Here is a 12,302-nt window from a genome sequence, read left to right on the forward strand (position 1 = left end):
CTACTCCCAGAGGGCCGCGCGCGAAAGCCGCGCGCCTCCGCTGGTGTATTTTAGTCTGAGGCCGGGCCTGGAGTTCCCATCCTGGAGCCATCCGCCCTTTCCCAGGGATGGCCAACCCCAGGACTAGGTTGGCTGGAGGGCATTTGGCAGGGCGACCACAGTCGGCCCGCCCGGCGAACTCCCCGAGCGCCTGCGTTCGGCTTCGTACTGGAAACGGGACCTTGGGCTTCAAGGTGGTGAAGCAGAGCGGTGATTAATAACCGCTCTCACATTTTACAACAGAAGCTTTCCCCAAAAGCCCAACAGATGACCCCGCCGTGCAGGGTTCCCAGGCTCTTCTTATTACATGGTATAAAACGCATCACGTGCAAGATGCTGACATTTTGCATGTTTTACACTTTGCTGTGTAATTATCAAACTGCATTTGAACAGCAGCATAATCTTCAAAGCTGATGTACCTTCCTTACTGATCATCATCTTCTGAACATTCACCAGAGCCTGCCACGCACCAGGCCCGGGGTGCAGCAGTGAACACATGAGCAGAGAGCTTCTCATTCTCTCCAGTATACATCACACATCCAGGAGTGGTGGGGGGGTCTAAGAAAACCAAGCGGAGCTCCAGGCTCTTGCCCTTTTTAAGAGAGGGCACTTGGTTTCCCATTACTCAAGACCTGCAAGCTGGATTTGAAGCTGAGAAAAAGTTTCAAAACAAGGTGATTTTTTTTTTTTCTTGGAGTGAAACAACTCTGAAAATAGGTGATAAGAATTCCTGTTGTTCCAGAAAAAAAGCCCTATCTGGTTATGTTTTCTTTACAAGCAGACACTTGAAAAAGTTTGGCTGGTTCACACTAGAGTTAAAGACTTTACATTTCCTAACCCCTAAAACAAGGGTAATGATGAAAAGATGATTTCTCACAATCAACACACTGATAAAAACAAAGACAAACATACTGGTTTCTCTTTAAAGGTGCCTTGTACATTCTAAGAAGGAAAAAGTTCCAAACGGCCAAGTTCCCAGGTGACTGGCTTGGCTGGCCTGACTGGAGGATGGCAAGGTAGCGGTCCTGCTACATCCTCCACAGTTGGAGCTGTCCTCCCGTGCTTTTGCCTTCACCTCCTTCTGTGATATCTATAATGAAATGAAGACCAGGGGCAAGCTGAGAACAGAGGGGTACACCATAGTCCCAGCTACTCAGGAGATGGAGGCTGAAGGATTCCTTAGCCCAGGAGTTCTGAGCCAGCCTGGGGCAACATGGTAAGACAGTGCCTCTCTCTTTGGGGGGATGGGTGGGTGGGTATAAGGAACCCAGGGCATTCTACCACCTAGTTACATCCCTAGCTCTTTTTAGTTTTTATTTTGAGGTAAGGTCTTGCTAAGTTGCATGCAGTGACGTCAAAATTGTGACCCTCCTGCCTCAGCCTCCTGAGTTGCTAGGATTATATCTGTGTACCACTACGCCAACTGGCAGGTGGGTCTTGTATTCCTTTGAGGATGGAGCTGTGTAGGAAGTTATCACACTAGGGATACAGGGAGGGCCCCTACTTAAAGTGGGTATTCTGGTGCTTCATGAAGTCGGTGACCCAGATGGTTACCCCAGCGTCTTGAGAATGCTCATCAGAGCCACAGGGTCTGGGAGTGAGTGAGTCTGATCCTTGTCTTCCCTGTGGCTCTGATGAGCATTCTCAAGACGCTGGGGTTCTGTGATGGTTGAAGACCTTCGTCTCCCACAATCACCCTGATTCCCTGGGAGGGATTTGCACCCCACCCTAGGCAAGGCCTTTCTGGAAAGCACTACAGAGACTTGTATATCAAGAGCTTGCCACAGTGGTGCGGGAGGCTGAAGCAGGAGGATCACAAATTCAAAGCCAGCCTCAGCAAGGCCATGAGCAACTTAGTGAGACTCTGTCTCAAAATAAAAATTAAAAAGGGTTGGGAGATGTGGCCAGTGGTTAAGTGCCCCTGGGTTCAATATCCAGTACCCAAACAAAAGAAAATGTACCAGAAGTTTGCAGTGTGGAATTTATTCAAAATATGGATAAGGATTTAGGCATCAAGATTCACTACGAAGTACCCAAAAGTGGAGCTTGGTGGGATCGATACTCCCCACCCCATCACATAATAATATTCAACTGTACGAAAATACACAGCGTCAAACCCTCTGAGGACTAAATATGCCAAGTGCAGAATGAGGTTCTGGAGAAAAAGGGATATGGAAGAGTGTCTTCCCAAAGGTCCTGGGCGGCCAACCATGAGCTTTGTGTTCTTCACTATTCTCTGTCTCCTCCAGATCACATGTGTGATCACATGTGACCATCACCACGGAAGAAACAACAAAATACCACATTTAATGCCAATCTGTAATAACTTCATGAGGATGGTTGTCAACATGGGAAAACGCTGACGTGGTCAACACAAGGGGCACATGTGGCTTTCTCTCCTGGAATGTCTGCTGTGCTTGTCACTGTTCCGAGGCTCTGGTGGGTGGGTTTACAAGCAGGGAGAAGGAGGTGCAGAGGCGCCTACTGCCCGGCCACCTACACCCTGCCCAGTTCATAAGCCTAGTCACCTCTGCAAGGGGCCACAGGAAAAATACGCTTACCCTATAGCAGTCCTTGGATATGTTCTGTTTTGGAAAAGGACGCATTTCACAGCTGCAAGCAGTTTCCTGTGCCCTAAGGTCTGCTCTCCGGTGCTCAGGGAAGGATGTACCACCCACAGCCTCGGCGCTCTCCAGGGCCCCGGGCCGAGGGGTGCAGGGCGCACCTGGCGGAAGGCGCTGTGGTTGGCGGGTGGCGGGTGCAGGCGGCCTGATGGGGAAAGGCCAGGGAGCTCTCCAGCTGTGAGAGGGACCCCCCGGGCAGGTGCAGCGGGCAGCCCAGGGGCGGGGCTGTGGGTCAGTGACAGGCTGCGTGGGGCGTGGTGGCGGCAGCCAGGGGTGTGGGGCCTCAGACCAGCTGGGCCCGGGGGCGCGGGGTATCCCACGTCCTCCCGGAGGCACACCCGGCGGCCAGCGCCCCCAGAGCCGAGTGCGCGCCACGCCCCCGCGCAATTCCGACCCCCCATTCGGTGGCCGTGGAAGGCGTCTCGCGGCCGCAGAAGGATGCTCCCGGCGCCGCCAGCGCGGTCCCCGTGCGCCGTGGGCCCCGGGTTAGCCAGCTTCGCGGCGGGACCTGGGCTGCAGGTGACCGGAGGGCCGGGGTGTTCCAGATTCGGCTCTTTGAGTCACACCAGCCCGGTGATCTGTCCCATAGCAGTGGGTAGACGCAGCCATGAACCGGCAGAGCCAGCTAAACTCAAATTCCAGGCCCACGGCGAACCGGGGATTGGATCCCAGGGCGCTTAACCCCTGAGCCCCCTCCCCAGCCCCTGACGTGTTTTATTTAGAGACAGGGTCTCGCTGAGTTGCTTAGCGCCTGGCTGTGACGACTCCGTATGTGGAAAAGAAGGAATATTTTATGTAAGTCATTTACTATACTCTGTAAGTAAGGGCCAGAAGAGAGTTAAAAAAGTCCAAGACAGTGCCAGCCTAGACTCGAGGTTCAGATGAGCCGCGCTCTGCAGTGGAGACAGGCTTATGCTAAACACTGCTACTGCACTCTACCTGAAGGGACACTAGTGTGTCTCACCGGATCGCCCCACATGTTTGGAAAGCTCTTATGCTGACTCCAACACGGAATCTGTTTTTAAATACTAATAGTATATCACGGTATGGTCCCAGTGCTATAAATATAGCACATATACTCAAGAGTGATTCACTTGAAAAGTGCGGTTTAATGAGACCTGAGGAAAGGATTCAGGGAGGCTCCCTGGCTCTGGGACCGAGCTGGGACTGAGCTGCCCAGTGTGGAGGGTGTGAGTGGGGAAGGCGCTGGGAACGCCCCTGCAGAGGTTGGATTGGAGCCTGAGCATCCACCAGGAGCTGCTAGCAAACGCCCAGGTAGACAGTGCCTTCCGGGCCCTGAGAGATCATACCAGTGAGTGGACTCATGGGGCCTTGACCTTTCCAGAGGCCACAGTGTGGCTGGCTCCTGTCAGTAAGCACAGAAGAGACTTGCAGGAAGTGTAAAGGCCTGGAAATGGGAATTCCTGGAGGGATGGGGACTGGCTGCCTTCGCTGGATGCTCAGGGCTGTGCCCCGTACCCCTCGAGCTGGCTGCTGGCCCCTGGAGTATTATACACACCACTCACTGCGTGTAAAAGCCACAGGTGGGAAGAAAGAAGTAGGGTGCCAAGAGCTCATTATTCTCCTTCCTACAAATGAGCACTTGGAGTGGCATGGGTCCCCTGGTTTGTTTTCTTGGTAGTTAAAATCGGCGTGGCCCTTCAGGCCCATGATGGCTCATTTGTGCATTCATGTCTCTGAGCCACTTGGAACTGTCCCTATCAATTTAGTTTGTCTCTAGAGTCGAAAGACACCAGCCATCAGAGGCCACCTGAATCCTAGATCCATTGGGAGGTAGCCTAGTGCCAGACAAAGATTTGCAAACTTTTTGTAAGCAGCAAAAAACTTTATCCCAAATGAAGTCTAACTCAAAAGCCCAGTTTCAAAAATAAATCAACTAAAAACAGAATGACTGCTTGCTGGGGTCTGGGAGGGCAAGAAATGGGCTTGTTTTGGGTGGCGAGTGTGTTCTGGAGTGAGATTGTGGTGATGGCTGGGCAGCTGTGAGAACATGCTAAGCACCCCAGAACTGCTGAGCACAGCTGCACCTCAGCCACTGGCCTGTGCCTTTCCGCACAGATTCCAACCCATGGGGAGATCTTCTGGTCCTCATTTGGGGCCAGTTTTCCACTCTGCCCCACAACATTTGGCAGTGTCTGGAGACGGACGTGGTAAGGACAAGGGGTCATTTTGGTGTCACCTGATTGAGCCCAGAAATCCTGCTAAACATTCTATATTACACTAGTCAGCCCCTATGGGGGGATGATGGCCAGTGTCTCATTAAGGGGTCCTTCCTGCCCAGGATGACCCAAACCACCCTAAGAATTACAGTCTCAAATATTCAGTAAATAACAAAGCACATATACTCAGAAATACATTTATGGAATGCGAAGCCCCTGATAGATCTAGTCCACGTGGGTTCTGGAACTGGACAAAGACAAAATGCCTCTGGTGGTTTATTAAAGGGGGTCCATCAAAGGCAGGGATCAGGTTTCAAGGGCGGAGTCTTGCTTGTGACGTCTTGCAGTCAGCAGGTTGATTGGCATCTTGGCAGGTCACACCCATCTCAGGTGCTGTGTGGGATCTTTGGCAGAGCTTAAGGGGGAGGTCCACCTGCATCTCAATGCCAGACTTACCCCCTCAGGAGGCTGCTACAACAGCCCACAGAGCGGACAAAGCCCGACCACAAAGAGTGATTTGGTGCAAAACATCAGTTGTGCCAAGTTGGGACAGCCTGAATGCAGACAATTGTAAAGTGTACCCTCTGTGGCCGAAGTAGCAGCTCCGTGGGCCCTGTGTGCTGCCCCCTGTGTGGATGTGAGTCCATGCCTCCGCCCGCTCCGCGGTGGCCAGTGCCCCCAGGCTGTTCCCCTGTGGCGTTTTCCCAAGGTGGTGAGCTGTACTGTCTCCCCTCTGTCTCTCTGCATCACGACAGCTTCATGGAGATAAAATTCACTCAAAACAAGCCCGTTTCTGGCCCTCCCAGACCCCAGCAAGCAGTCATTCTGCTTTTAAAGCTGATTTACAAATTCACGTACCGTCAAGTTAACTAAGCGTGCAGTTCAACGTTTTGGCATATGGTGGATCCCTGACAATTTGGGTTTGAAACGCACAGGTCCACTTACACAGGGGTTTTCGTGTGTGTGTGTGTGTGTGTGTGTGTGAGTGTGTTTGGGATATTTTTGACAATTTGGAAAAACTCAAAGATGAACCCTGTAGTCTAGAAATATTGAAAAAAATTAGAGGAAGGTGTCATGAATGTATTGAATATTAGATTAAATGGTCTTTTATTATCCACTATCAAGAATATATACGAATGTATTATAAAGAATGAGAAGTTGTCAAACTCTGCACAGAGACACCTACAGGCTGGGCATGCAGCAGCCCAGCCTGGGGAAGTGTGGACGGACGTGAGATGTAGTGTCACATCAATGGCACGGAACTGTGTAGTACTGAGGTATGTAGCACCTCCTGCTGCTGTGACAGGTGTTATGAATGTCCCCTGAGGTGCTGGTTAACAGGCATCACCAGTGTCTCCTGAGGTACTGTGACAGGCATTGTGAGAACCCCTGAGGAGCTGTGTGACAGGCATAACTAGTGTCCTCTGAGGTGCTGTGTGACAGGTGTACCTAGTGTCCCCTGAGGTGCTGTGTGACAGGCTTACCTAGTGCCCCCTGAGGAGCTGATAGGTTTCATGTGTCCTCTGAAGAGCTGTGTGACAGGTGTCCCTAGTGTCCTCAGGCATTGTGAGTGTCCCCTGAGGTTCTGTGACAGGCATCACAAGTGCTATGTGACAGGTGTCCTAGTGTCCCCTGAGGAGCTGTGTGACAGGCGTCCCTAGTGTCCCCTGAGGAGCTGTGTGACAGGCGTCCGTAGTGTCCCCTGAGGAGTTGTGTGACAGACTTCACAAGTGTCCCCTGAGAGCTGTGTGACAGGTGTCCCTAATGTCCCCTGAGGTTCTGGGTGAAAGGCATTGTGAGTGTCCCCTGATGTGCTGTGACAGGCATCATGAATGTCCCCTGAGGTGCTGTGTGACAGGTATTGTGAGTGTCCCCTGAGGTGCTGTGTGACAGGTGTCCCTAGTGTCCTCTGAGGTGCTGTGTGACAGGTGTCCCTAGTGTCCTCTGAGGTGCTGTGTGACAGGCATCACAAGTATCCCTTGAAGTTCTGTGGGGGAGGTGTCACCAGAGTCCCCGAGGTGCCGCGCTGCTCTCCTGGCCCTGGTGGCTGGCCGCAGTGCGCTGTCACCGTGAGAGGCACCTAGGGTCCCTAGAGCATTGGCCCTGGTGACATGTGAGAACGTGTGACTCCGTGTCGTGTCAGCACGGCTTCCGGCGGGCGGCAGAGGGTCAGTGGTGGAGTCTGGGGACTCGCAGGTGGCGCGCAGACTTGAACCCGCGACCCTCGTCCCGGGCTCGGCTGAGTCGAGTTGTGCCGCGGGGCTCCTACCTGTTCCCCGCGGGGCGCCATCACCCCATGGCCCCCAGCGTCCCCTGCAGCCTCTGGCCACCACTGCCGCGCCCTGTCCCTGCGGAGTTGCTGTTCTGGACGCTGCGGGGCAACGCGGTCGGCGTAGGTGGCCGTTGCCGCGTGGCACAGGGCGACACCGGCGCCGGCGGCTCCCGCGGAGGCTTGCAGCGCGCCCCCTCGCGGCGCTCCGCAGCGCTGCCGTCCCGCCCCGTGCACCGGGAAGGGCCCGGGGAGCGCGACTCGGCCGCTGTTGGAGGACACGCGCGGCCCTGGTACACGCCCGCCGCGGCCGGCCAGGGCCCAGGTTTCCCGCAACCACAGCCCGCCGCACCCTGCGGGGGAACCGGCCTCACGGGGGGCTGTCCCTGGCGGCCGCGGTGGCTGAGAGCTTTCCTTCTGCAGAGCCGCAGGCCGCCGGCCACCCTTGGTCCCAGCCTCGCTCCTCCCGCCTGGACCTGGGCCCTGACCCCAGAGTCAGGCTGCAGGGGCCCTGCTCCTGCCGGCTGGCCCTGGCCACTCAGCTCGGGACCGCCCCCTCCAAGTGCCACAGCCTGCGGCTCCTGGGTCAGGGCTCTTTGTCTCCTGGGGTCTCTCTGCAAAGCACTGTCCTAGGGACCCGGGGCCTGCAGTCCCTCAGGACGCCGTGAGGACCCACAGAGGGCTCCCAGAGCTGTGCCCTGGCGCGGGGCCCGGAGCCCAGGGAAGAAGGTGAAACTTGCAGCAGGGCTGGGGTCAGTGGCTCAGGGCGCCTGCCCCACCCCGTGGCCGGGAGGCCCGCAGAGCCGGATGGGCCTCCAGCCCCAGGTGCCTGGTCCAGGGCAGATTCCCAGACCAAAGGGCTGTCATCGCCAGGCACAGTTCCACACAGTGCTGTGACGCACTGTCCCTGTGGCCTGCTCATCTCCTCATGAGCTGGCAGCACCTGTGGTCCCCTGGCCTGTGTGTCTGCACCTCGTCTGTGCTTGGATGCCCCTGATCCCAGCACAGCCCTTTTGCTGTGTTTGAACATGTGCATGTTTAGGTCGCTAAGATGCCTGTCCCCGGGTTTGGGGGCGTTCGCCTGTGATCCCAGCAGCCGGGAGCTGAGTCTGCAGGAGGCAGTTCCCAGCCATCCTGGGCACCTGAGCGAGACCCTGCCTCAAAAGCAAACGCAGAAAGGGCTGGGATGTGGGTCAGTGGTGGCCCACCGCTGGGCTCCCTTCTGAGAACTAGAAAAAGAAGAAAATTGCCAAATTGTTTCCCAAAATAACTGCACGCATTTGCCTTGTCACTGGAAATGAAGAGACCCCCAGTTGTTCTCGCCGTGGCTTCTGTTGTTGGGGAGGGTTATCTGTGCATGTGTGGGTCCCCTGGGGTGTGCTGCCCTAGTGTCCACCATGGCATGACTGCGCTTAGCCCTCTGATCCCGCCTTTGGTGAGGTGGACATTTAAAGGCGCTTTCCTGGAGACTTTGAAACACATTGGTTGGCTCTATGTCATCACCCTGCAGTGCTCTGGGCTTGGACCTCTCCTGCCCTGCCCTGCAGCTGTCCTGAGGAGGCCATCCAGGGGGCCTGTGCTGGTTTCCTGGAAGGTGCATGTCCCTGTCCTCTGCCCTACGCCCAGGAGCCGCTTCCTGCCCTGTGGCCAGCCATAAACATGGGCTTCTTTCCCTCAGTGTGTCCCTGTGGGGCTACCGGGTGGCCCCGGGCTTTGTTTTTGCCATCGAGGAGATCAACAGGAGCGTCCACCTGCTGCCCAACCTGACCCTGGGCTTCTCCATCCGCAACTCTGGGGACTCGGTGCACGGAGCCCTGTTGGAGACGCTGAGCTTTCTCACCGGGCAGGAGGAGCCCATCCCCAACTATGCCTGTGGACTCAGCCTGCCCTGGGTGGCCGTGGTGGGGGATACGCGGTCAGTCCTGACGATCTCCATGGCCAGGCTGCTGGGGATCTCCAGGTTTCCCCAGGTGAGTCTCCCCAGAGCCTCTCCCCGGCAGCGAGTCTGTGCTGACTGGGGTGGTGCTGACGGTGCTGCCCCTGCCCCGCACAGCGGAGGAAGCTGAGGATCAGAGGAGGAGCAATAGGGGCCGTGCTCACCCAGCCTGCAGGTCCAGGAGCCAGGGTTTGAGGCCAGGCAAACCCTGGACTCATGCCACAGCGTCACTCACCACCGCCTTTCCGAGTCCCACTCTAGTGGCACTTCCACGTGCCACCTCGTCTTTTCACCTCATGATGGGGATTGAGATGCGATTCCTGGCACACAGGTCACCCACTTGAGACAAGCGGCTCAGTGCTTGCACAGGTGCATACCAAGGGCCATAACTGACTGGGAGACAGAGGTACAGACTCCAGGACCTCCTTCCCAACCAGCCCCCAAACCCCAAGACCCCCGTTAGCATGGGAGATGCTGGGGCTGAGCCGTCTGGCAGCTGCCACTCATGTTTCTTAGGAGATGACTGCACCCAGCTGTGCTCCAACTTGGGTGACCAGCTGCCCTGTGTGCTCAGGCGACGCTTCTGAGAGCATCAAAATGCTTCTGGCGACAAAACTGGGAAACTTGTCCAGGGCAACTGGGGGCGAACTGGCCACTCCTTCTCTGTCAGGGTGTCCACCTTCTGCAGTTCAAATCTGAGGGCCTGAGCCCGAGTCCTGGTTCTCATCTGCACTCTCCCACTGCCCTTCAGGTCAGTTATTCATCCACACTGCCCATCCTCAGCGACAAGACCCAGTTCCCATCCTCCCTTCGGACCCTGGCCAGTGACCCCACGTCCTCCTATGCGGTGACCCAGCTGGTGCTCCCCTTTCGATGGACCTGGGTGGACATTCTGGCCCAGGATGATGACTTTGGGCAGCAGGCCAGCTCTCTGGCTGCCCCGGAACCTAGCCAGGCTGGCGTCTGCATTGAGGTCCAGCTCTACGTCCCTTCCCAGCAGTCCCTGGAGAAGATAGCCACCATTGTCCAGAGGATGCAGAGTAGTTCTGGTTTTCCTGAGCAACTCAAATTTCCTGCTCATCTTGCAGGGGCTGCTGGGTCTTCGGGTCTCGGGCCAAGTCTGGATCAGCAAGGGCACTCTGCACCTGGCCATGGCCCTCAATGTGCCGGGTGTCTCCCAGGTCTTGCAGGGCTCCTTCGGCCTCATGTTTCACAGCAGCCGGGTGCCTGGCTTCCCCGAGTTCTTGGCTCACCTGCACCCCAGCCGGACCCCAGAGGACATGTTCATACAGAGGTTCTGGGAGGACACTTTTGGGTGCACGTGGCCCCACAAGAATGGCACAGTGGCAAGGGTTGTCCGGCTCTGCTCAGGGAACGAAAGTCTGCGAAGCCAGGAGTATTCTTTCTGGAAAGTGAGTAAAGCGGACACCGCATACACGGCCGTCTACAGCATCGCCCACGCCCTGCAGGACCTGGTGGCCTGTGAGCCCTGGGATGGGACGTGTGCAGACTCTGGGCACTTCCTGCCCTGGCAGGTGAGAGGGAGGGGTGGAGGCTGGGGCGCTCACTGTGCCAAGCTACAGAGGCCGAGCAGAATCCACGCTGCCCAGCTCAATGCCTGTGGTCTGCATCCTAGCAGGAGCACTGGACAGGGTGCCAGAGTCCCTGCTGTCACCCTGCTGCAGGTGAGGCACATCACTGTGGGGTTGCTCCCTTTAGCAGACACAGGATCCCAGTGGAGCACATTCTAGGTAAACAGCAAAAGACTTCATAGCATGTCCCGAATTTGGAGTTTTGACCAGCAATGTATGACCTTTGCATACGTGTGCTTTGTGCGAGTTTGAATTTCAGATAACTATCAGGCACCTGTTAGTTCAGCATCTCCCAAACACTGCGTGGGTGTGGCTATGCTGGAAGGAGTCACTCTTTCAAGTGGGATTCAAGGCAGAGACTGTTGAGAGCCACAGCCGAAGGGGCCCCAGCAAACTTCCAGCTGCCGGCTGATTGGCTCCTCTGCGGTGATGCTCACTGGGCTGTTTCCCCACCCTTTCAGACCACGGAGCTGCTCATTGGGGGACTTTTTTGACTCCACCCATGCGACCCAGCCAATCAGCCTCAAGAGCAGGAGGGGTGGGGGAAGTGGAGAGGCTGGTGGGAAGTGGGTGGTGGCAGTTGGGCTCTGAGGGTTTTCCTGAGGAGCTGTGTGGTTCAGCGTGTGTTCTAAAAATAAAGTTCGTTTCTTTTGACAAGTGGCTCCTGAATTGTGCCCAGCCAGACTGCGGCATCCAGGGTGTGTAGAATAGCACTTATTAGGCTGCTTCTCCCCTGAGTGACTCCATGGTGTACAGAACAGCAGTTCTCAGACTTGCCTGCCCTGAGTGACTCCATGGTGTTTAGAACAGCAGTTCTCAGGCTGTGCCTATCCTATGGGACTCCATGGTGTTCAGAATTGCAGTTCTGAAGCTGCACCTGGCCTGAGTAGTCCATAATGTGTAGGTCTGCCTGATGCCTTCAATGAGGCCCAGTCCCTGACCTTCAGCATGCTGCTGCTCTGCAGGGTCTGGATAGCCTTCTGCCCCTGTACCACAGTGCCCGGGGCAAGTCCACTGTGGCCGTGGAGACCTTCTCCATCCTGGCCTCCACTTCAGGGCTTCTGGGGGGAGTCTTCATCCCCAAGTGCTACTTCATCTTGCTGAGGCCTGAGCAGAACACCCTGGCCTGGCTGAGGCAAGGACATGGGGCTCAGCGGGAAAGGCAGGGTCAGGTGCCCTGGAGGAGGTGTTCCCACAGGCCAGCTGCACGAAGCCTCTAGAACCCGTCTTCACAGAAGACACCAGGGCTGCGTGTCTGGGGCTCATCATTTCTGTGAGGATCCAGAGACTTAATGGTCAAGAGAGAAGTGAGGCACACAGGCAAGGTGCTGATGACTGTTGGATTTAGGGTGGGCACCTGGTCAGTCCTGGACGGTCCTCTTTGTAGGTAGTGCTCAAAATTTTCACGATTAAAAATGTTTGGAAAGGGCAGTGAAGTGAGGAGGAGGAGGAGGAGGAAGCACGTGGGAGGATGTGGGAGTCTGTTGGTGCCAATGCAGAATGGAAACCCGTCTGTCACTTCCTTGAAAGGTTAAGTGTAGACTTACCTGGTAATTCCACTCCTGGGCGGAACCCGGGAGAAATGAAAACAGACGAAAGGTGTAAATGAAGGTCTGGAGAAGCATTCAAACCAAACAGGCTTCCCGCGGCGGGGGTAATGAC

At 55.9% G+C, this 12,302-nt stretch overlaps 1 protein-coding gene across 1 annotated transcript; it reads left to right on the forward strand.

Moving 5' to 3' along the window:
* The first annotated feature begins 107 nt into the window (after positions 1 to 107).
* Positions 108 to 11,177, forward strand: LOC114079783 (extracellular calcium-sensing receptor). The gene is given in 5 exon segments (XM_071604886.1): positions 108 to 233; positions 1,083 to 1,255; positions 8,791 to 9,082; positions 9,800 to 10,083; positions 10,085 to 11,177. Coding segments are annotated over 5 exon segments (1,590 nt in total). The 3' UTR covers positions 10,800 to 11,177.
* The last annotated feature ends 1,125 nt before the right edge of the window (positions 11,178 to 12,302 follow it).

Source organism: Marmota flaviventris, chromosome 18 (genome assembly GCF_047511675.1).
Source record: "Marmota flaviventris isolate mMarFla1 chromosome 18, mMarFla1.hap1, whole genome shotgun sequence".
NCBI classification, from domain to species: domain Eukaryota; kingdom Metazoa; phylum Chordata; class Mammalia; order Rodentia; family Sciuridae; genus Marmota; species Marmota flaviventris.